This window comes from Cyprinus carpio, chromosome A23, assembly GCF_018340385.1.
Source record: "Cyprinus carpio isolate SPL01 chromosome A23, ASM1834038v1, whole genome shotgun sequence".
Lineage (NCBI taxonomy): Eukaryota > Metazoa > Chordata > Actinopteri > Cypriniformes > Cyprinidae > Cyprinus > Cyprinus carpio.
The window spans coordinates 22,561,008-22,587,676 of NC_056594.1; the positions used below are offsets into that span (position 1 = coordinate 22,561,008).

Consider the following 26,669-nt stretch of genomic DNA (forward strand, 5'->3'; position numbering starts at 1 on the left):
AGTGGTATTAGTACGAAAAATAGTCTGCGTTTTGTTTATACCTGACCTGTATCTTGACTAAGAATATATCATTTGGATTAAAGAAAATTTTTGACAAAACTTGCAACTGCATTTAATTGATCCTGTCAAAAAAAATTGTATGAGTTTTGTTTATAATTGTATTTTTTTATATATATATATATATATATAGTTTATATATGTATATATATATATATAGTTTTGTTGCAAATACTTTAAGAGAACTATAATTTTAAACTAAAATGGTGACATTTTGAATAAAACAAAATTTAAAAAAAGAATAAAAAAAAAAAGGAGAATAAAAAAAATTAAATAATAACAAGAACTAATCCAAACACAAAAATGTAAAAGTAAGGCACAAAGGTGATTTTTTTTTTTACGAGGTGCTGTTGTTCGGGTCAGAAACATTCAGACCTACAGGAGAGACAGTCATTCACATTATACCATTCACAGAATGTCTTCACGGCCGTGAGCTTTATAATAACTTCCTTCTCTGTTTTTCTGTGAATATTCTACAGCATTCAACAACATTCGATCGATCCTACTGCTGCATTGTCTACATCTACCTATTTACATCTATACTGTCTGGTAAGAGATGCAGACCGGAAATGTTTTTTTGAGGACTGGTCCAAAACAACAGCACAGTCACAGCAGAGAACGAGAGGGACGTGAAATCATTGCTGGTGAGATCTGAGCAGGAGAAACACATGGTCAGTTTGGAAGACTTGCATCAGGAATCCAACACACCGAAGTAGAAAAAGCGTGTTAATAATAATAATAATAAAAAAAAAACCCTGCATAGCATTTCCTTATGAGGGGTCTTAAATATAGGTGTCAAGTCATTTGATTTCACTTCTGCTCTTTGGAAGCGGTCACAAAACGAAATTCACAGTTCCAGGATCCGCTGTCCCTTTTCCATTTCCATCGGTTTACAATCCTACTCTGCAAACCTGTAGAGAGAGCAACACAAGAGCAACAGTTACTCCACCGTACACAGCCATTCCCTGCAGAAGATCTTTTCCAACACTTCAATAAAATATAAAGAAATTCATGCTTTGATAAATCATAATCCTAAAAATTAAATCATGACATGTCAAGTCATAATTATATGACGTTAAAAGCAGAAACTCTTTAATTGACATAATTATTTGACGTTATAATTATTACTTAGAATCTCATAATTTCATCTTTTTATGTAATAATTTTTACTTTTAAGTTGTAATTATTACGTTTTAGGTCATAATTACTATATGACTTATTATTTCAGAATTTTTTACTTTTAGTCATTCTTTAGTCAATCTAATTTTGACTTTTTAGATTATAATTTTTTATTTTAAGCACAGAATTATTACTTACCATCTCATAATTATGACTTATGTCTCATAATTGCTACTTGTCTTAATTATGACATTTACATCTCATAATTTCTACTTTTTGTCATAATTATGTCTTTTTAGGTTGTAATTATTACTTAGTATCTCATAATTCAAATTTATGCCATAATTTTGACTTTTTTATCTCATAATTTTACCATTTAAGTAATTTTTTAAGGTTGTAATCACCACTTAAAATCTCATTAACTTGACTTTTTTAAAATTATGACTTTTTGCCTAATTTGTCTCGTAATTATAATTTATGTCCTAATTATTGTTTTAATCTCATAATTTTAATTTGTGTTAAAACAGACTTTTATATGCCATAACTGCTACTTATCTTAATTATAACTTTTATATCTCATAATTTTTATCATTTCTTTTTGTCATTTTAATTATTTTTTTTGTTTCTCTTATTTTTTATCATTTCTTTTTTTTTGTTTTTGTCATAATTTTGTATTTTTTTTGATTTATGTCAAAAATTTTTCTTTTTTTAATCTCATAATTTTACCTTTAAAGTCATAATTATCCCTTAGTATCTCAATTTTGCCTTTTATGTCATAATTGTAACTTTTTATGTCATAGTTATGACTTTTCTATCTCATAATTTCAGCTTGATATAAGATCCACGGTCAAGCATACTTTGAAAGGCTCGCATGCTCAACTGCGTGTGAGACAGACCAGAACATTGAAGATGCAATAGTTATATTTAGAAAGCATCATGAATAACTTATCTGAGAGCACAATAATTCAGTGAGTCAGTGAGTGACAGGAATAGAGCAAAATAAACACACTAGAGAGACCCACACTCATCGTTCATACACCGGACCCGTTTAAACACACGTCAGCTGGTTATTGATCACAGCTGCTGTCTGACCTGAACACAATAACATGGAGGTGCTGATGGATGTGTGATCTGAGTCAGCAGAATCCCACCACAGTATAAGCTGTTGTGTAACTGCATGCGGGCTTCCTTCACCACAGAACAAACCTGAGAGTGTTTCTATTATATATTCTCTATATTCTACTCAAGCGCACTCTAATCACAGGCTACATGCCTTGTTCTGTTGGTAATCGTAATCTGAGGTGCATGTGTCGGACAGCTGGCCAGTACATGATTTACTGATGCAACATGGTGTCATCAGATCCGATTTCATCCTCGGACAGCTATGGCTGTGCTCAATCCAATAATGCTGTCTGTCCAGTTGTTTTTCTGAGTTTGCCCTGATCAAATGTACTTTACAGTGATATTTCTCACAGAAAGACTACATAAACTAAATCGGATAAATAGACGCCTTTAGCCGGTTATTCTGTTATTCTGTGATGAAAATTAAAAATAATAATAATAATAATAATAGGTGTGTTATTATGTGATGATATTAATAATAATAAAGGTGAAGCTTCCTATAAATAATAAATAAATCAAATAATAATAAAAAAAAAAAAGAGAAAAGGGGTTTGTAAATTAATTTGGAACAATTTTCACACACAAAAAATTAACCAAAAATAAATATAAGAATATAAAAAATAAATAAATAAATATAAGAACTAATAATAATTAAGTATAAGGATTACTAATTTTCACAAAAAAATTACTACAAAAAAAAAAAAAAAAAACTTATTTAAAATTAATTTAATTTCAATAATTCCTGTTTGATGAAAAATAAAATAGGGCCCAAAATATTAAAAAATAATTAAAAATTATATAATTTTAATAAAAAGAATTACACATTACAGTGTCTACGAGTAAAAGACTAAACATTATAACACATTGTAATATACCCCCAAATTATTGTCCCTTCAAAGAAAATGGTGTGCATTTTATAATATAATTTAACATTCAATAGTTTTAAAAATAATTACAAGAAAAATGGCATTATAAATAAAAATTTACACATTACATCACATTGTGGTGTAGATTACAGAAAATGTGCATTTTAAATATTTCTTAAATAGTTTTAAAAATAATAATATTTGATATATATTTGTGAATTATTAGTAGTATTAATAAAATACAATTAATTAATAAATGTAGGCAAAAATATTAAGTAGAAAGACACACACACACACACACACACACACACACACACATATATATATATATATATATATATATAATATATATATATATTTTATTATATTATATTTTTTAAATTAAAATACTGTATTTTAATTACAACTTTGTAAAATGTACATTGTTTAATTACAACTTCGAACTTAAAATTTACCATTCTGCAAATGTTTTTTTCTATAAAACAAAATGTTATACATGAACTTCATCTGATTAAAAACAACTCTTCTCAACAGTTTAAGATTAACAATTAAAAAAGCAGCCTCTGATTGGAAACGTGTGCTGGAAAAACAACATGTTTTAGCCCAATTATCAGCTAAATGTTATTCCTGCTTACATAACAGTCTATAAACACTTGCTCCGGCAAAACCTCCCAACAATCCTGGAAAACACGCCAAAACCAGCACCAGCTTTCCCAAAGGAGCCTGAATCTCCACAACGCACATAAACAATGGTAGTATTGTGCAAGCGATGTGATCCGAAAAGAGACAAATGCTCTGTTAACTTACAAATGATGTGAAAACTCTGACTAATACTGGTGCATTCTAATGCATTTCTTACATTTAGTGTAGTGTATGTCAGCACAGAAGCTGCAGTGTGGATTATCATGATGTGAGCAGAGACGTGCCCGCAGGCAGCATGAGGAACACACTGTACATATTCCAGCTGCTGTGAACACAATGACCCACTTAACTACTGACGAGAATCACAGAAACAACACAGACACCATTAGATGAGCAGCTCGAGACGGTTCTGTGTAGTGGTGGGAATTACGGTTTAATAATTATAACAAGTAACAAAGATCATTTATAAAACCACTTTGTCTATTTAGTGATTAACTTGCCACTAATGTATTTGAATTACCTTCATTTTCAGGTTTTCTTAGAAAATACTGATATATAGACAATTAATTTTGATTAAACAGATTATTTAGCATATTATTTAATTGATTAAAGCGTTTAATCGATTGACAGCGCTACATTTTAATAAATTAAAGAGAAAGGGGGAAACGTGATAGCTCTGATTCAAATATAACTGATTCAGCAAAATTGTTATCTTACAATACAAATAACAAACTCAGCAAATAAATGTAGTATTAAAAATAAATTAAAATGTAAATAAATTTTATTTACAAAATTTAATTAAATAACAACAACAACAACAATAAATTAAATACATTAAATAAAAACGTTAAACAGCACTAAACAAATTAAATATTAAATAAATAAGTAAAATTAAAATTTGAGATATTATAAAACATTATAAATAAAATATTTAAAATAAAAAGTATCAAGAATAATAACACTGCATGAAAAAAATAATAAATAAAATATTAAATAATAAATAAAATAATTATATAAAATTACGAAACATTTTAAAACATCACTACACATTACAACTATATTATATTATTGTAGTGTGAATTACTGAAACTTTAAAAAAGCTATTAAATAGTATGTAAAAATACTAAAAATAAAAGCATAAGAAATAACACTAAAAATAAATAAACAAACAAATATAAAAAATATTAAATATTAAAAATTAAAGTTTAAAATGAATAAAATAAAATAAATAAAATTCTAAAACATTATTATTGATAAGAAAGAATATAATTTACACACTCTTACATATAATATGTACTTTTCATTCTTGTGGTGTGAATTACTGAAAATGTGCATTTTGTTTTTATTAAAAAAGGAGAAGCAATATCATTACAGCTATATTTAAAATTTTGATTCAGGACATTTGTGATCTTCTGTACCCAGTAAAACACACAGTATATGCACTATATACGCAGTAGCAATTGAGACGCATGCAGGCTGGCAAGCAAAGAACAAAATGTTCTGAACGTGAGACCAAAGACACCTCTGTGTCTCACAGGCTGCCAAACAGGGGCGTACGGGGTTAGGGAGGGAAGACGGGGGGCTTCTGTGCGCAGCTGAAATAAGCTTCTTGTCCCAGTCTAAGAGTCTAAGGAACAGAAAGCGCTCGGGGTGTCAATAAGAAAATATACCCCCTTTTACCCCCTAAAACAGCAGCCAGAATCACAACTCACTCCCAGCCTGCTTGTTTTGACGGATGGCTGCTTCCATTCAGCTCGTCTGGGAGAGGAAGGAGGGTTTGGGCCCTGGTGTGTTGCATAACTTCTCTAGATGCTCGCTGAAAGACGTACACGTACCTATAATTGCACACGACCCTCAACCAATTTGACACCATATCATCATTCATTTCGCTGGAGATGCGTGCTAGTCTGAGAGAGTTATTGTTTTTGAATGTTCTCGCCTCGGGACAACAATCCAGTGAGTTTTGATTAAAATTGTGCTTTAAAACGGCTTCTAAAATGCATTTAATTTCCTCTGGCCTTTTCAGTTCAGATCCATAAAAGAATGCAATATACTCTGTGGGAACACTGACATTGCATAACAATTGGTTCTTACCCAAAAACATGAAGCACCTGGTGGCGCATACGAAACTTTTCTGTTATTAAGACTTTCAAGTGTGCATTTTAAGCTAATAATGGCATTAGGAGTCAATATATTGTAATTAAAGACTTTAATGTCTTCTAATTACTTTTAATGGCATTCAGTGATTTACTTGCCACAATATAGTTTAAGATATTTTGGCAAGTGAATCTTATTTTATTTAAATATAAATATATAAATATTAAATAAATACAAATAATTTTTTTTTTTTAGTATATATTGATATTTAGAATATTTTGTTTAATCAGATTAATCAGCATATTATTTAATTTTATTAAAATATATAAATGACTGACAGCCCTGAATTTCCATAAAAAGAAAAGAAAGGTAGAGTAAAACATATGACTATAATTATTACTAAAATATATTAATTACTGATTTTGTACATTTCACTGATATGGATTATTACTGATTTAGCGAATATATAATTGTCCAACGTGAAAAACAAACAAATAAATAAATACATTTTATTAATCAAAATAAAATAATATAAACATTACAAAAACATTATTATTAAATATTATTAATATGAATAATTTACATAATATTACACACTTTACATTTACATTATTTTGGCATGAATTACTGAAAGTGTGAATTTTCTACTTTAAAAAGGGAGTATAATTAAACCTGAATAAACAGTGTCAGTATAATATATGCTAAAGTGGCTTCTAAAATGCATTTAATTTCCTGTGGCTTTTTGAGATGAATTGAATCCAACGAAAAATCCATAAAAGAATGCAATAATCTGATGTAACATGAAGCAGCTGGTTGGGAGTACGTCGTGTATTGAACTCAGACGTTATTGCCTCTGGCTAAGTGCATTCTGCTGCTAAAAAGGTGTCAGATCTTGTTAATCAGATCACTCATGGAGCTCAGGGTGTGGCGTCAGAAAACCAAACAGGCCTGTGAGATGTGTGATGGGTAGGGCACGGTAGTCTCGCAGGGTACATGCAGCCCCTGAGGCCAAATACGCAGGTTTGATTAGAGAAACACAAAGCAGCACAAAAGATGAGAAATTCATGAATAAGCGAGGCATACTGAAGATCGGCCTATAGCTAGAGAGAACCGGAATACCTTTTCTAGTTTCAATGAAGAAATTCTTCTTTAAATTCAAAACGTAGCAAAGTATGCAAATGCATTTGGTTTTTGACCACTGGAAATGTGTAGAATTGAACAATTTACTCTCGGAGCCGTATTGAGATCTAAGTATCTCTGGAATTGAACCATGTAGGGCTGTAAATACGTAAATAGCTCATTAAAAACCAAAATCGCTCTTTAATACTTCTTGAGTTGTAGTCATGCAAACTCTGGAGGGGAAAAAAGTGCTTTCTCTCATATTTGAATGGTCACCCTTGGCACATAATGCAACAAATATGACTAAAATAACAGATTTTACTAATAAACCTACCAATTTCGGTGTAAAAATAAAATGATGTAATTTGGCTCCACATCTGGAAACTGTTGACGCCCCTCTACAAAATAGTGGATTACTCTAGTAAATATACATCTATGACACTGAACGTTTTGGCTTTCGTCACTATTCATACTTGTCTTTCTTTAGAAAAAATACTATTTTTTATATATTAATAAACAAAAGAAAAAAATTGAGCCATGGAAGTTTCTGAAATTTGGTTGATTTTACATGGAATGACTCTATTGGGTTTTAATCTCAAACCAAGGCGATGCTAACCTCTGACTTGGCCTACAAAAATATGAGAGCTGTATACGCTTAAAACATCTTGAACAACCCAAGAGGGACTTGTTTTTGTGCATTATGGGATTTAACCCCTTAACTGTCACCCCCCATTTTTTAAAATAGGCATTTAAGTGCACTATCCAAATTTAAATTGTTGTACTCTATGAACACTTTGGAATATAGACCTAAGGTTGGTCTCAGATTCTGGCAGATTTGGCAGATTTTGGCAAAAGTGGAATTTTTTCAAAAAATTAAAGTATCAAAAAGTTATAGAAGTTTAAATGTACTGTAAATAAAATGCGCTATATTAATTTTCTTTTATTTATTATAAATATTTTACATAATAGGTTTTTACTCTAAAATTGGTATAAAATTAAAGCCTTGTTTCTAAATAAGTTATGTTCCAAATTTGAAGTTGATATGACTGAAAAAAATGTGAGTTTTTTATTTAGTTCCTTCATACCACAAACAGCCACTGGGAGCCATCAAAACTCCTTTTTTTTTTTGTTTAATGAATTTTTCCCCTAGATTTCTCTGTCAATTTTACTTCTATTACTCAAAATAACCACCAAATATGGAATCCTGATAATAAGTTTTTAATGATATGTTTGTTGCCATTATTATAAAAAGTTTTGATTCTAAAAGACCGTAATGCATTTTGTAATATGACACTTGACACTGCCCACTAAGGGGGCGGAGACGCCATAAGATTTTAAAGTACCAATGTAACACAATGTCCGATTTCAAAATGGTTTTCACAAGATGAATCTTGGGCTTCTAAGCTTTCAAATGATATATAATTTATGATGATTACTAAAAGATTTTATAGAGAAAAAGGACAACAACAAAAAAACAGCGCCAAGCGTCCCATAGGTAGGACGTTGACAGTTAAGGGGTTAAACTGCATTTGTTCTTGAATATTTTGATCTGAGGTGAACAAAAATGGTGAATATAACATCTAAAATGACAACCCACCTGAAAGTTGCGTGCTTGTTTCGGCCAATCGGGTTGGCTTACGCCGCACATGTGACGTGGTCCATTCTAACCTCCAACTGAAAGGCGTCGGGTCGGTCCTGTGGGTTGACCGCCAACATGTCCTGCAGAAGCCGCTTCACGCCTTCAGACATGATGCTCCGCGTCTTCTGTGGGATGTTCAGGACCATCTTCGGGTTCTCCAGCAAGGCCTCACCCACCGGGACGATCTCGGTTCCCTGGCGAACATATGTGCCGAGGAGCTCTCGCTTGGACTCGGCGTCGATAAACGTGATCCGTTCGATCATGGCCCAAATGATGATGCCGAGTGCAAAAATGTCCGCCTTGGCGGTGTAGTGTCCCTCCCACACCTCCGGAGCCATGTAGAAGTCCGAGCCGCACGCTGACGACAGCCAGAATTTGTTAATGTTCACCATGTTTTTGTTAACCTGGTTGTCGGCTTCGCTCTCCATGCAGCTGAGCCCCGCGCAAACCTTGCTGAGGCCGAAGTCGGCGACCTTGATGACCGGACTGCCGGATTTCTGCGAGATGAGAATGTTGTCTGGTTTGAGGTCCCGGTGCACGATGTTGTTCTTATGGAGGAAGGCCACAGCGCTGGTCATCTGCTTCATGAAACTACGGTTGGTCCGTGGGTCAGGCCGCCGCGAGAGGATGTACTGGTTGAGGTCCCCGCCGTCACAGAACTCCATAACAAACCAAAGATAACACGATTCCTCTGGGCAGCCCAAGATACGCTCACCTAGAAAGACAGTAGAATGCGGTTAGCATGCATTTTTGAAAGAAGACTCTTCTGCTCACCAAGGCTGCATTTATTGGTTTAAAAATACAGCAAAATCAGTAATATTGTGAAATATTATTAAAATTTTAAATCGCTGTTTTCTGTTTGAATATACTGTAAAATGTAATTTATTTCTGTGATGCAAAGATGAATTTTCAGCATCATTACAGCATCACCAGTCTTCGGCTGAAGTAGAAACATTTCTGCTCAAGAAACATTTCTTATTATTATCAGTTAAATTATGTTTTGTCAACCAGAATGGAAAGCAGTTAAATAACATACACTGATTAATAATTTAAAAGAAGATCTGTGCATTAACAAAGTCAATGATAGCATCTAACATATAGCATCTAATCTTTTGATTTTTTTAATACTCTTGTCCTTTTTTAAATGCAAACACCAAATTAAATATATTTTTAACAAGAACAACAGGGCTATTACAGTATCACTGAGATAATATATTATAATTTTATTAACTATATTTTTTATTTATATCTTTGTATATATTTTGAATTTATTTCCTATTTGTTTTCAATCTATATGAAGTTTTAGTAATTTTGTTGTGCGTTTTTAACATTTTTATTCATTTAAATTTTTTTATATGTACATGTAATTTTTATTCATTTTTATTTCCATTTCAGTTTTAGTTATTTATGAAGTTAAACTAAATAAAAATTAGAAATGTTGCTTTGGCAACTAGTTAAAATAAAATACATTTATTTGAAATTTTACTGCGGATTATTTCAAGTAATGTTTTTTTTTTTTTATGGCTTTAGTTTTAATGAACTCTTCTAACCGTGGTTAGAACTAGCATCTGAGGTAACTGTAAACCACTGTTGGCAAATCAAAGCCACTCCATAATCTACTCATGTGCTTCGTTGAGTTATTTGTGCCGAGTCAGGAGAAACGGCTCTTTATTGAATGTCGCTGGTCTGTAACTGATAAGCCGCTGTTTCGGTCTCATTAACAAACAGACAATGTTGTGTTTGATTAAACCCAGTCCATTTCAAACTACAGCGGCTTTACTCTTCATACTCTAAGCCTGAGAACTAAAGTGTTGGTTTAGCTGACTCGGACAGGTTAGCAAACCACCAATCAGACTTTAGCTGAGCACAGATTTCCACTGAGTGACACGTTTGGAGGACTTCAGCGTAAGTGCTGATAATCTGCCAGCGTTCTGTGATAAATAACACCGCTTCAGGAAACAAGGGTTGGGAAATGCATGGAGAACAGGTGGACTGTGACCCATACTAATGCTGGAAGAACTTCTCAACACTTGGGAATGAGTGTCTCCCATAATCCTAAAAAACAAATGCCGGTCATGAAGCTGTATCTCCCAAACTGAGGTTATTAAACATCATGACATTTGCTGCCATTTACATTTAAAAACAAAAAATTAAAAATCCACTTGAAAAATTGCAATTGACAAAGTCCTAGAGAACTGCAGGGGTTTTGTAAGCTGAAGAAAGGAAAATAAATGAAGGAATGAATGAATGACTAATAAATAAATCATTTTTAAAAATAAAAACAAGCAATCAAAATAAAACAATTAAGAATGATTAAATACTTGGAACTGTTTGTTCTGTAATAAATATAAAATCTTGAAAAAAAATGTAACGCTTCATGTCAAAACTATATTCAGGATGACCATGGAAATATTGGAGATTTTTAACGTGTTTAAAAAAAAAAAAAAAAAAAAAAAAAAATTCCAGGACTCGAAAAATCATGAAAAAAAAAAGTTTTTTTTTTTCTGAAGTTATGCACCACTCTAAAATATTTAATGAGCTAAAAATTGTTTTTTTGTGATTGTGATGACTTCATTTAAAAAAAAAAAAAAATTAATCTTTATCCGGTACCGTGAACATCTGAATGTGTTGTAAAATTATTGAAATATTAACTTAAAATTTCAGGAGTTACTTTTAGTAAATATTTAAGGTTAAAGGGGTTCAGCTGGCAAAGAAGTTTGGGAATCCCTGTTATAAAGTCCTGTAATAAATATAAAACCTTAAAAATTCATGGAAAAAACTTAGAGAGTTAATGCACCACCCTAAAACATTTAATGAGGCAGAAATTGTTCCTTTTTGTTTGGTGATTGCAATGACTTAAAAAATAATCTTTATCCTGTAAATGTGTGCAAAAGTACATCAACTCTGACAGTAAATCTACTAGAAAAATAATGGAAAAGTGACTCAAATTTTTAATATTGCACACAATTATCAAGAAGAAACATTTTAGGTCAAAGGGGTCTGGCTGAAACAAAAAAAAAAGGGAATTCTTCTTATAAATTAAGCCCCATAAATGTGTTTATTGGCCAAACTGACTTTTGACATGTCAATAATTCCCAAACACATAAAAATAGTTGTGTAATATAAATAAAAATAGTAATACACATATTTGCAGAACAACATTAGATGAATCAAAATGCATCAGCAAAATCATTTATATTGAAATCATTTCTAAACAAGCCAGTAATGTGAGGATTATTTCCATTGTGGACGAGGCCACTAAATGATGACACTTACATAACAGCAGTCAGCACGAAACAGATCCTGCTACTGCTGAGCACAACCACAAACACAGCACTCACACGTCACCACAAACACGCAACACACCAAACGCCAAAATGCCATTTCAGAAATTACAAACACATTCAAAAGCATTGTTGATGGAGTACAGCATGTCATACTGCAGGATGTGTAAATAATTAAATGTCAAAACTATATTCAGGGTTCACACACATGCATGCAAATATCAGGAACAATTAGGATTTCCAGGCCTTGAAAAGTAATACAGCTAATGAAAATATCTAAATGTCTAAAACACCTAATGAGCTAAAACTGTAAATGTTCACAAAAGTACTTGTATTCTGATCAATGACAGTAGAGTTTAATCTAATCTGATTTTAAAAACAGATCTACAAATGACATGAAAATTGCTGCATTATTAAATCTAATGTAAAACCATTCGAAAAAAAGTGACTTGAGTTTTGAAACTTGCACACAATCATCAAAGTAGATCAACAGAGGTGAACATCCAAACCTGGCCTACATGGGAGTGAAGGGGTTAATGCGTGAAGGGTGCTGGAACATGGTGTTCCCTCATGCACAGTATGCCTTCTCTTCCTATTTGGTGCACGTTTAATGACATGCATTTAAGATGCACAATAATACACATGCAGTGTGGAAAAAGTTGCATTGCTTTGATGCATCTCAGAATGCATATGCAGGCTGCTACAACACAAAACAATCCGACTCAGAAAAATAAATCAGATATCAAGTCACATTACTCAACTTACCTTTCAGTGAAGTTTCCACTAATCTCAAATACTGCTTGTTTCGTTTGTTCCCATGGCTCATTTTCTGTGCCATGCCGTTTCTTTGCAGCACGCACTCCTCCAGCTGCACCACATTCTCGTGCTTCTTCTCCAGGCTCGCCAGGGCCCAGAACTCGGCCAGCGCCAGCTCCACTTTCTCGGGCGCGTCGCAGCGGAGCTTCTTCACGGCCACGCGGGCTCCGGACCTGCGGGCGACGGCCTCGTACACCACACCGTAGCTCCCGCGACCCACCTCCCGGATCAAGCTGTACCGAGGCGTCTTGAAGAACATCGCGGGATGGAGAATGTCATGCCTGAGGAAGCCCGTGGAGAAACAGTCCCGTTCCTCCATGAGCTCCTCATCTTCATCGTTGGTCTCCACGGGCAGCGGCCGCAGAACTTTACCCACATCCCGCCTCATGTGTGCGCTGGGCGGCTCGGCTCGCTTGCAGCCCCGCCGGAGGCTCCTTATTGTCCCCTGTGTGCCGCTGCGCAGCTCCATGAATTTATGAACCCCCGTGTTAACATATGTTTCGGGGCAATGATCCTATATCTCATAACGTCCCTGAAAAGCTGCGGGCTGACAGTGGTCGTGTTTTTTATCACTTCCTCGATCAAGAGTCTGACATAAACAATAACAACTTCAACAGGAGAGCGCGGAGGGGGCGTGGCATCGGCGGCCTGTTCCATTTCATTCATAAGACGGGGGAGGCGTGTCACAAATCCTAGTTTAAACATTATTTATTCGCAGTGTTTCTTTCAATATACCGATACACAATTGAATAATATTCAAGTTTTTCCCCCCTATATTTTTTTCAAAAAATTAATACATTTCGTAAAGAAGCTAATCGTTCCATTGCATATGAGTGTAACAAAATCTGACAATAATTTAAACCTGATGTTTTTATTTATAGAATTGTACATTTTAATAAGAGGAGCGGGTATGATTGTAAATGGGCTGGCATCTGGATAAAATAAAATATAATGTCCAATATAATCTATAATATAAAAAAGGGGGGTATAAACACCCAATTCTTGTTTTTATTTATTAAAAAGAAGAAAAATAAATAAATGAAAGTTACTATATGTTGTTTATGTGTTAAGAACAATAGCTGTAATACTAAATGGTAAACGTTTTTGGGGTAGTGTTAATTGTTTCATGTTTAATTTTATGTTTGTGTTGTTAATGTGTGATGTGTTTTAAGTATTAATGTGGATGTATTCATGTCAGAATGGACAATAAAGTTAAACTAACTAATACTATATGTTGTTTATGTGTTTATTACTGATTCGAAAAAATATATATACAAGCTAGGAAGTACAATATAATAAACAAAATACATTATTATTAATAATAATAATCATTAAAAATTATATAAATAAAGATAAATAATAACATTCAAATGATTACAATTAGTAATTTGTTCATATACTAATTGATGTATTATAATATATACTAATTAACTGCTTACATGTAATCTGGATTATAGACTACTTAATCAGATTCTGAAAATTAAATTCTTGTAATTAGATCAAATTACATTTTAAAATACTTGTACTCAGACTACAGATTTTTTTTTTTTTTACTTTTTTTTTAATCGATTACATGATCACACATTTGGAATAAATTATCCATAATTGACTGATTCTCCCTAATTCCTCTTTTTCATCTTTTAAATTCCTTTCTCAAATAGCCTAGTTATACACATTCAGAAAGTCACACAAAGACCGGTCACAGGTCATGAGGCTGCACAACATTTGACTACTGGATTCACAAAAATCATTTTAATTCTAAGAAGTGTTTTCTCAACATTTCAACATTGCATTTGAATTATTGAATTATTATTATGTCTTTGGAAGGCTTTTGTCTTTCAAACACATTCAAATGCACAAATTCAGTTTATTTCTTATTTACATGTATGCAGGGATTCCTAAACGTGTTTTTTTTTTTTTTTTTTGTCAGCTGAATCTCTTTCACCTAATATGAAGTCCCCATGAGATTTTAAGATAATAAATTAATATTTAAGTATCACAAGTTCACGGTTCTCTGACGTTGGTTAAAGGTCACATGATATGCAGGTAAACATTTTTTTTAGTAAGTGTTTTATTTTGATTGTTGTTCTTTCAAAATGATTTATTTAAATTTTACATTTTTTATGATTTAATTATAAGCTTTTCATTAAACTCAGATCCCCCTGCAGTTCCTCCACAAGCCCCAGTTTTTGGAAACCTTGATGTATTGCAATAAGTGCACTGTTAATAACAAGAAATTTTATATATTTTCTCTTTCTTTGCAGTTTATGTCAATATGGTACAAGATTATTCTATTTAATTTAATGTCATAAGTGGCTTAGGTCAAAAGTAATAAAAGCAGTCTGATTATATTACCTGAAATGTGTAATGCAATGGATTACATTACATTTATTTTTATTTATTTTTTTGTCATGTAATTTGGAATCAGTAACAAATAACAATTTTTATGTACTCTACCCAGACATATATATATTCTGTTGCAACAGACCATTTCTTTAATGTTCTTTTAATGTTCTTGTAAATGAAATGTTAATTAATTGCTTAATATTTAATAATATTCGCAGATATAGATGTTGATTGTCTTTTGCATATCTGTTAAATAATTTTTCTCACTTTTTTTGGAAAGTCATCATGATTCTAAATCTGATGTGATTTAAGTTGTTCATATTGTTATTATTTCTAAAAAGTATTTTAATTAGATTTTTACATTTATTTTACTTTCTAATTTTATTTTTATTTTTTTTATTATTATTGTTTTATTTCCAAACCACTAACAAAAATCCTAATACAATTGCATTTTTTTTAAATAAAATTTTATTATTATTATTATTTTATTTAGTCTCAAATGTAAATGGCAGCACATTTTATGTTGTTTCTCAGTCTATCAAAGTTTGATAATTGGTGCAAGAGTTGCTAAAATGGGTGTCCTTTGAACAAATATATTGATTATTCAAGACTCAACCAGTGATTAGTTTAAGAAAGACTGAAATATGATTTTAGGTCATTTATACCAGACAACAAAAGCGTATACAAAGAAAAGAGTCTCTTTTCACTGTAATTTAGAGTGAAAGTCAAATAGCACCATTATATTGGTAAAGTTGTAACTCTTTTGTGAGACAAAAGAATTAAATCAATTCCAATGATTTCTCAATTTCTCCAAAGTTGGAGAATGGACACAAAACCTTCAGAAAGAATATAATGTCTTTCAGTTTGAATTCAAACACCGCAGGGCTAAGCTCAAGAGTGTACAGCGTTAATTGCTGCCCACTCAACGCCAGAGTTTCAGGTTAAAAGGCCTCGTGACAACAACACGGCGGCTGAAGATCAAATCACATCTGCACTGATTTCACATCATTAAATTCTGCCTCTCCTCCTCACGTTTATAAATTATACTGAAACACTTCAGGCATTTCAGCAATTTGATTAGACTTCTCTGTGACTCAGCAGCTAGTTAACTGAACACGATCAATGGCCACTGTCTGGATTTTAGGATCTTTTTGACTGCAACTTTCTCTTGACCCTCCATCGCCTCTGTTCTTTCTTACTGTAGGCAGATATTTTTTTGCTCAAGTTTCAGGGCCACAGTAATTTATGACTCACATGCCTCTCTTTCTCCTCTTTCGCTGTCATTCTCTTACTTTTACACACTGCACAATGCATCATGTCCTCTCGCGTTGCTACGGCAACATGAAGGCCAGCATAAATGAAAAAGCACGCAAGCAGCTTCACAATAACACCCTTGTGTTCATCTTTGAAAATCTGAAAAGCTGATCTGATATATTAATTATCCACTGATATAATAATATCATCAACTGCTTTATTAATAATTAAATTTATTAATAATTAACATACCAGATTTTAAAAAAAATACTAATTTACACCTGTGTGTATAAAAATACATTTACCTTATATGTCTCTTTATATGTGTGTGTGTGGTAAAGATATTTAATATTAAAAATGTACTGGAAAGACTGTAAATTTGGTGCAGAAACAATTTTCACTCATTAATTATTTTGTTATATTGTCTTTTGAAATGTACTCCATTAATCTTTGTTTAATGTACAACTTTGAAAAATCTTTTTTTACAGTGTACAAATATTTGTTTATAAAGGCACCATGAATAAATGATGATTTTAGGAATTATTTATTTTTAGCTGTACAGTTTGATCAGCTAAACATTTGTATTAAACAACCATTTTATAATGTATTTGACGAAAATGGGGAAAAACTAGTTATTACACATTGGTTACTTTTACAACCCACTCAGCTGGAGCTGGACAGACTCGTGGATGTATGACGTTATATACATGATGTTTGGGTATTGAAACAGATTAATATAGCAGCTGAGCATCATGTAGGGAGGGATGAGAGCGCTAAAGGTCTATCTGAGCAGACTTACTAATGGAAATCTTTTATAAGGTGGCATGAGAACAACCAAAGAGCACAGATTTTCAAATGAACACTGATAAAGAGGCAGCTCTTCTTCGAGCTCGGATTCAAAAGAGTGAATAAAAAAGATAACCTTTTACCCTTTTTAAAACACAGAATCCCTCTCTCGGTAACCATACACATCTGTCAAAGCATTGAGATCATTATAAACACATGCTCAAATTGACTTCACAAGTCATTTCTCATTAACCTGTGACACCTGCACTAATTAGCCCAAATCACATAAATTATTGGGTTGCATGTCCCTATAAAAAAATTTGTGATGTTGCAAGAAATGCATTATTATTATGTGTCATTTTATTTATTTTTTTTTTTTTTGATTAACTTTTTTTTTATATAAGTTTTTTTATATTTTATTTTTGTTTTTTTTTTTTTTTTTTTGATTGTCTATTTGCACCCCTTATTTTATTTTATTACTATTATACAGTCCTCCTTGTTGTAAACAGCACTAGAAATGGATAAAAAGAGAAAGACGAGGGGGAAGTGTCCTAAAATACAAAAACACATTAGTCAGGAATGTAACAAATTCAAACAATAACTGTGTGTATTACTAAAGCAGTCTAGGCTTCACAATAACTCAATTAATAAAACGCCGGATTAAATTCCCAGCTAATTTGCATATTCATATGATTATCTGACTGTGGGTGGGACTGCTCGGTGTTGTCTGTTGCCCTCCGGTGCCTTGCGCCCCCTTCTGTCTGAACACAGAACTGCACTTTAAGAGTCTGACACGAACATGAGCTTCCACAGAGAGATGTGATGCGATGTGTCACTCCTGTACAAATAAAATATGCTACTGCTGACCATTTCATCCAACAAAAGATTCATGACGTCAATCTTTTTTTTTCTCACATCACAGGAGTGTCCAGAGCTTCGCTTTCTAGTTGGAAAAAGCTATTATAGATGTGCAACTTTTTTTGCAGACACAAAAAGCATCTTTTTTTTTCACCATAAAAATGTAATATATCTACTTAGATGCTCTAGTTCTGAATTAAATGACACATTTGCGCAGTATTCTTCAATATTACACATAAAGTGTCCCTAATGCCTGACAGATATCAGTGAAAACACATTTTGAGAGCTCATACCTGTTTCTGTGATGCCCTTAGGCTCTGTAAACAACAACAACAACAAAAAAGATTCAGAGAAGCGGCTTTATTTGCCAATGAAAAATGCGGACTGTGTTTTGGACATAATTGTGTGACATGACATTAGAGGGCCAGGTTTTGGAGAGGTGCTCAAAATTTGAAATGTCTATATCTAAAAACCTTTAAAGGTGCAGTGATTTCTGAGAAACCTCAGCGAGCACCAGAACGCACTCAGCCAATCAGCAGTAAGGGGCGTGCCCACTCATGATGGGGCGGTGCCTGTTGCATTGCTGTTTTGTGATTTTGGGGGTGGGGCTATTAAGATGGGGTGTGATCCTTTTAGTTAGGGGTGTGTTTGTTTTGTTCATTTTAAATATAAACATTGACAAAAATGGCACCTTTAAAAGATAAATGATAAGCGCATAATCATAATTACTGATTATAATGACTTATACTGTGTTTTTACCATAGACTGTATAAAAATATGGATGTAGTGTCGGTGACGTCACCCATAGACTCCTGAAGAGTGGTTTTGAAGCTCAAAGTGTACAGAGCGGGCCGTCGCCATCTTGGCAGCGCGTCATATGACTCTCCCCGGATAATCGAAAATGGGCAAAAAGGCGGGAGCTGGTTGCTGAATCCACGCCCACCTAGCACGACGACATTGTCAGCAGCCGCAGTCCACCTGTCACTCACGTGGCCACGCCCTTAATTATGCAGAACTTTAAGGCTTAATATAATTTAAACGGATGAGTTATAAAAAAATTCACTCCCCTCACAGTTGTCATGAAGGGCAAAATTAGCAATATAGACAAAAATCATTTTTTTGCACCAGGCTGTAAACTTTTTTTTTTCTGTTGTAAAGTTGGGCATTTTAACATGAGGTGTCTAGGGGAATGACTCCCTTTTGCAGCCAGCCTCAAGCGGCCAGTCGATGAATTGCAGTTTTAGTCACTTCCTTATTGGCTTCACGAGAGAGAGCGCGAGGTTGCCGCTCGGTTTTTACGTGTTGTGTTGCGTATCTCGCCACGTAAACATAAAACCATGTCTGCATTAGTGATCGGAGAAATGACAAACAACAAGCACTGCTCTACACTGCTCAAAACCCACATTTGAATCATCAGTGGAAAATTCTTTAAATATGAAAACGTACTTACAGGCTGTGAGTCAGAAGCCCAGACTGTCCTTGCAAAGTTGGAACTGCCCCACTTTATAGAAACAGCCGTTGTGCCACAGATGGACACCAGCATTGTAGGCTCCTCTCTCAGGTCCAGAAAACAGTCCTCCATAAAATGTGCTGCACACATCTGTATATTTGGGGTAAACTGTTCTGGAACAGTGTTGTAAATACAACTTAACCTCTGATTTCTAGTTGTGTCAACTAGAATCAAAGTTATGCCTTCTTTCTTTGCGTGAACATTTGGGCAGCGTTATGCAAATCTTCCCACATTGTGATGTAGACATGTGGGGACGTGTTTAAATTAGGCATTTTAGGAAGGCATGGACAAGTTTTTAGTTTTATAACGAATATCTCTTTGGGTTTGAGACTTTAATCTTTACAACTTTACAGATCTTATCTTTGCACGAACAGCTTTTAATACTCCAAAGAGAAAGGAAAACTTGAAATCGCATCATATGACCCCTTGTTTCAAAGGGAAAACATGCAGAAATTCACTGCGCATAATCATTTTCTTTGCATTTCTTGGTTGTTTTGGTATTACACTCTTAAAAATAAAGGTGCTTCACGATGCCATAGAAGAACCTTTTTGTCTAAATGGTTTCATAAAGAACCTTTAACATCTGAAGAACCTTTCTGTATTTCACAAAAGGTTCTTTGTGGTTAAAGAAGGTTCTTCAGATTATAAAAAGGTAAGAAAGAGATGGTTCTTTAAAAAAAAAACTTTGACTGAATTTTTTTTTTTTTTTTTTTTTTGTGAAACCAAAAATGGTTCTTCTATGGCATTGCTTGAAGAATCTTTTGAAGCACTTTATTTTTAAAGAGTGTAGTCATCACATTTAGGCAATGGAGTCAATGTTAATGAAGGGCAGGACACAATCATACAAGGAAATTCGTGAAATCAGCTAAACAGTCAGGTGCAAACAGTGTGTTACAATGCCTTAGGATTGGCTTTACACATGACTCATTTTCTGTCTAATCCTCAGAAATGGGAACCAAAAGATGTGCTCTTATTATTGTCCCCCGTCATGTTCTCCTTGAACCGCAGGTGCCCAGTCCTGCTGCATCGGAGCGGAACTCTTTTGTCCTCCTTCCGGAAACACCGGAAAGCTCTCAGCCTCCACGCTCACAAAACGGCTCCATGCTGCTAACGAGACACACAGAGCACTGGCCGTTATAAACGCTGATCTGAGATCAGAACCGCTATGTCTAGCATGTCAACGACACAATCTCAGTATCTGATTTGAGATCAGGCCTGTGGGAGGAGAGGCGGCGCACTCTGATGTAAATGATTTCTGAGCAGTCAAACAAACTGAAAGGAAAGAGCTGCTGTTTATGTTTAAATAAATATGAAGAGAGGCAACAAAATGATGCTGCTAACAGTGAAATAAAACATGCAGCTATTATTACAGCTCACTGCAATACTTTAATCAGAAGGCTTTTATTATTCAATTCATCAACATTATTTCATAATGTTCTCTGAACGTTCATTAAGTAATGAAAACATTATTTCAGAATGGAACAGTATGAAACATTATTTAATGTTACATAAGTATCATTTTAGATGTTAGACGTGAATCCAACCAAAACGTTTAAGAAAAAAAAGTTGCATGAAGTGTTGGGAAGGTTACTTTGTAAATGTAATAGGTTACAGATAACAAGTTATCCTATTTAAAATGTTTCAAGTAGTGTAACTATTTCAATTACCTTATTAAAGTAGTGTAACTGATTACATTTGATTACTTTTCTAACTCATATTTTCAACTGTTAATCATTTCGAAACATTTAAAGCAGGCAGGGTTAACCTTACAGTAGTTCTCAACACTGATTACTGTCAGACTGTCAAAATCCTTCATCACTTGAATTAAGATTATTTAAAAATATATATCTTAAAGCACAGCAACCACAAACTCCGACTTTAGCACTCCTATTTACTTTGAGATCATTCTGAGGTTAAATACAGATTTAAAACCATAACAAGATATAGAAATAGCTATGATACTGTAATAATTCTGTTACATGTAACTGGTTACTCTCCAACACTGTGTATAAATGATGTTTTTGTGAGATGTTGAACGTTTTGAGAACATAATTAAAGCCCAAATAGCTTTGAGCAAATGTTTTACTATTGTTACTTGAAAAAACATTTGTTCATAACTTGAGAGAAGTTTGCCAGAATATTGTCCAATGGTCTGCCCAGATAGCACACGTACATCTGCAAGATATCTGTTAAAGATCGCTTCATCTACAAACATATGATAGACATCTCTAAGATTTCAGTTTTACATTCTAAATCATAAACATTTTCTAAATGTCTATTTGACTTCTGATAGGAAACGTATTGCAGATGAGCAAACACTCAGATGTAAATACAGACATCAAATAGACATCTCTGTGATGTACCTGTCCTAGCAGGGCGAGAATGTTGCCTATTAGCTGGGAAGGAAGTAAAAGAAGCAAAGCCCACACTTTATCCGTGCGTGTGGCGTCTTTGACATGTTGACAGCTTTATTGGCATGTCCTTTCGTCCTTAAACTTATCCTTCAATGAGCTTGTCCGTGCAGTAGCCTAACACTGGAAGAAAAAAAACATAAATATAAAGACCTATGACGTGTTTCTGTGTCTGAATAGCTCTTATTTTCACACTAGGAATTAGTACAGCAGAAAGTGACCTTGGTCTCCAAAGCAGAAAAAATGAAGCGTTGTGACAGATTGACTTCCCAGTCATCTAATCAGGACTTAATACAGAGACGCAAAGCCTCCGCTTCTGACTGATCTTCAGTTGATCTCACTAAATATCATTCAGTGCTGGAGAAAACACTTTCAGCTAGCTAATGATTTTTTTTTTTTTTTTTTTTTTTTTTGCTGCTTAACGTACTTAATTAAAACGAGCTAAATCAACACAACTGTTGAACATTTTATCACAGCTTTATATGTCAAATTGAAGTTTAGTTCATTTGTTTTGAGACTACATGAATCATTTTTGTTGTATTAACTGAAACTGCATGGATGGATGATTTGCACAGGACTGAACTGAGAGAGTAGGATCGTTCACACAAAAGACGATAACTAAAGTTTAAATAATTGTCCTAATTCTGTGAGAATGAGGAAGTCCACACCACAGCTATAACGATAATGACACACTCTCAGAAAAAAAAGGTACAAAAGCTGTCACTGGGGCGGTACCTTTTCAAAAGGCACACCTTTGTACCTAAAGAGTCCATATTGGGACCTTAAAGGTACACATTAGTACCTAAAAGGTCCAAAAGTGTATACCTTTTGAAAAGGTACCGCCCCAGTGACAGCTTTTTTACCTTTTTTTTTCTGAGAGTGCATAAAAGAACGATATCACTGGAATAACTTTCAGAATGATTTTTTCCCCAGCTGATAAAAACACTGACAGCAATCAGAGCGTGAGCATTTAAAGCGGCAGATGACTGAACTGCAGTGCGCTTATATTAACAAAACATCACTGTCCATGTATTAAAGTTAGATTTACATGGTTCTTTGTGTGAACAGGCATTTAATAATTTTTATCGACGGGAACGACCTGTTATGGTTTAATGTTGATTTATGTTGGACAAAAGTGAGACAACATGTGAATAGTAGGCTAAAGGTTGTGGTATGGTTATATAATGACTAGGGTTTGTTGCTTCATTTTATGATCGAGATATACTTTTGTCAGTGAAGTGACTGACCAACATGTATATTTAAGACAAATTAATTTTGTGTAAATATTTGCCTTTATGAATGTAAAATCAAAAAGTAGGTATTAAAGTGGATTTGACCAAATTCCATAACATTTGCAAAAACAAACAAGAGAAATATTACTTAGTTTTACTTGTTTTATTACTCGTTTTATTAGTGTATCTACTTATAATTTAAAGAAGTTAAACTACTACCAAAAAGTTGTAGTAACTACATACACAACGCACAGATACATTTATCTTTAAAGTGAACTCCACCCCTCGGATAGTAAAATTGATATTTTATTAAAAATTAAATATAATTTATTACTTGATATTTTGCTAAACTGTAAATTAGAAAAGGTAAAACTGTAAAGAATCTGTGAATATTTTTTCTTGCATTTTTTCTTTTTTTTTTTTTATGTCAGCCCAATAAGGACATTTTATGAACACTATTTTTCATTTCACACACTGTCCTTGATAAAGAATGCATTAATTATTTTCAGGAATTGGTGCTCATGAAATCTGTGTAATTTGGCAGAATCCTTTTCTTTTTATTTTCCAGTCATGCAAATAGTTCCTGATAACAGGTCTTCTCACAGTGGACCTTCATCATGTTTTTACAAATCTTTGAACACAGGTCTTAACCATGTTTCCTGCATAAATGTTTTGGGCTGAGTCGCTCATGCAGTCATATTTGGTGTAAATACTTCACATTCCTGTTGTATTTGTGTAAATGAACATGACTGTACAGAAACAAAGCATATTAAGCACATTAGAATATGCGGTATTAAAAAAATGACTAAAATAGCTCCAATCATCTGCTAATTCAAAAGCAGAATGTAAGCAGATCTTTGCAACATGTTTCATATGTTTCAAGTCCTTTCCTGAGATGTATTTTTATCAAAATGAATCACTGCAAACTTTGTCATCACATCTCTCTGAGCTCTTGAAAAACACTGAATTTGTCTAATGCAGTATGTCACATGGTGTCGTCGATCTATTTACCAAGCTGTGAAATAAATAAGTTTGTGGCATCTCATTTCACCTGTTAATGCTGCTCCAGGCCTGTCAGTTCTTGAGGGTGAGTCTGGGGTTATGGGATGTAATGAGAAATTAAAAGTTGCAACTCCCACAGTAATTATTTATGGCAACAACACAATTGTTTCTGCTGCTATGGTTACGAACACACCACATGCAGGAGAAAGTTCAGGTGCAATTCAATCTAAATTAATAGTTATATTTAAAAAAAAAATAATAATAATACTTTAAGAAGATACTTGAAAGACGTAGTACTTAAAGGGTTACTTCACCCAAAAATTTAAATTCGTCCATGTTTTACTCACTCTCGAAGCATCCTAGGTGTATGTGACTTTCTTCTTTCAGAATAATCCAATCAAAGTTATATTAAAAATTGTCTTTGCTCTTCCAAGGCTTTCAGTGGGGGTAAGCGGGTGTTTGTTGTCAACAGTTCCGAAGACGTGAAATAAAGTGTGCGCATCTGTAATAAAACATCCCTCACATGGCTCCGGGAGGTGAATAAAGGCCCCCTGTAGCGAATCCATGCATTTTTGTAAGATAAATATCCAGATTTCAAATGTAATAAACACTTTTTTCTCACATCTGCTGACTGTGGTGACTGAAGATGTGCAGGCGGAAGACGGAAGACATATGCGTCGCGTGGCGCCTCTGGGAAATGTAGGAGCAAAGGAAACCATGTTTCCTAAAGGAAAACCAGTCTCCTCTTGGCTTATATCGAAATCCTCCAACGTTTTTCTGTATAAATCCTCGTTTTATGCTTCTAATTCGTGACCGGCATTTTGTTTTGTTTTCTCTCCGGACTCGTCACTAACCATGCAGCACTGACAAACTACAACATCCGCCTACACGTCTTCCACATCCCACAGTCAGCAGGTGTGAGAAAAAAGTGTTTATTATGTTTGAAATCTGGATATTTATTTTGCAAAAATGCATGGATTCGCTACAGGGGGCCTTTATTCACCTCCCGGAGCCGTGTGAGGGACGTTTAATTACAGATGCGTGCACTATGGGGAAGTCATAACCTAATGGTTAGAGAGTTTGACACCTAACCCTAAGGTTGTGGGTTCGAGTCTCAGGCCAGCAATACCACGACTGAGGTGCACTTGAGCAAGGCACCGAATCCCCAACTGCTCCCCGGGCGCCGCAGCATAAATGATGCCCACTGCTCTGGGTGTGTGTTCACGGTGTGTGTGTGTGTTCACTGCTGTGTGTGTGCACTTTGGATGAGTTAAATGCAGAACATACTTGGCTGTATGTCACTTTCACTTCACTTTCACTTATTTCACGTCTTCTGAACTGTTGACAACAAACACCCGCTTACCCACATTGAAAGGCTTGGAAGAGCAAGGACAATTTTTAATATAACTTAGATTGGATTATTCTGAAAGAAGAAAGTCACATACACCTAGGATGCTTTGAGAGTGAGTAAAACATGGGTGAACTAACCCTTTAAAATCATTGGCTTCAAATGAATCATTGAATCTGATTATTTTGAATCAGATTCGTTTGAATTCAGTTGAATCTGATTTAATTGAATTCAAAGGAGAATGATTCATTTGAATCAAATTCATACAAATCTGATCCAACTGAATAATGTTCATTTGAATGCTTTTACATTTATGCATTTAACAGACTTATACAAAGCGACTTACATTGCATTCCAGCTATACATATATATATATATTTAGCTTTGTTCCCTGAAAATCAAACCCACGACCTTTTGCGCTGCTAACACAATGCTCTACCACTGAGCCACAGGAACACCGTTTGAATCAGGAATCTTTTGAATTCAGTCTATCTATCTATCTATCTATCTATCTATCTATCTATCTATCTATCTATCTATCTATCTATCTATCTATCTATCTATCTATCTATCTATCTATCTATATATTTATATATATATATATTAAAAGATATTGCCCTCTTAATATATATTAAATATACTTACCTTAGTTGATTCATTTTCAGCTCTTTGAGGCAGCTTATGTTTTCAATTTTGTAGCAAACTGTGTTCATCCTAATGGAGATCCTAATTTTTTGTTATATGATTCAACTCAACTCAACCTTATTTCTAATGCTTTTTCATAAACCACAATGGGCACCAAAGTGCTGTACATGAAAAAAGACAGTTGATCCTTGGAGTGAAGAGATCCCAGAGGTTGATGTAGACTAATCAATTCGGAAACATACTCTGGTGCCAAGCCATGGAGAGATTTAAAAACATATAACAGTACTTTATACTGGATTCTGTATTGAATCGGTAACCAGTGCAATGATACCAATACAGGGGTAATGTGGTCTCTTTTTTTGGTACCAGTTAAAAACCTAGCAGCTGAGTTCTGAACTAGCTGCAGGTGAGAGAGGGAGACCTGACTCACACCCAGATACAAAGCGTTGCAATAATTCAAACGAGAAGACACAAAGTCATGAACGACCCTCTCCAAAACACTGAAAGAGAGGACAG

The 26,669-nt window shown here is 33.9% G+C and overlaps 1 protein-coding gene across 1 annotated transcript; it reads right to left on the minus strand.

Annotated features, from left to right (window-relative positions):
• Positions 1–204: 204 nt before the first annotated feature.
• On the minus strand, positions 205–13,396 carry LOC109059679 (serine/threonine-protein kinase 35-like). The gene is made up of 3 exons (XM_042713631.1): positions 12,711–13,396; positions 8,620–9,376; positions 205–968 (listed from the first exon to the last, which is right to left on the minus strand). The coding sequence occupies exons 1-2, from the start codon at positions 13,228–13,230 to the stop codon at positions 8,658–8,660; spliced, it is 1,239 nt and encodes a 412-aa protein (XP_042569565.1). The 5' UTR covers positions 13,231–13,396; the 3' UTR covers positions 205–968; positions 8,620–8,657.
• Between the last annotated feature and the right edge of the window lie 13,273 nt (positions 13,397–26,669).

What these genes read in the sequence shown, in the direction of transcription:
- LOC109059679 (XM_042713631.1), bottom strand. Translation starts at nt 13,230, where the DNA reads ATGGAGCTGCGCAGCGGCACACAGGGGACAATAAGGAGCCTCCGGCGG. An exon ending in AGTGGAAACTTCACTGAAAG is followed by an intron (nt 9,377 to 12,710) that starts GTAAGTTGAGTA and finishes CTGTCTTTCTAG; the next exon opens with GTGAGCGTATCTTGGGCTGC.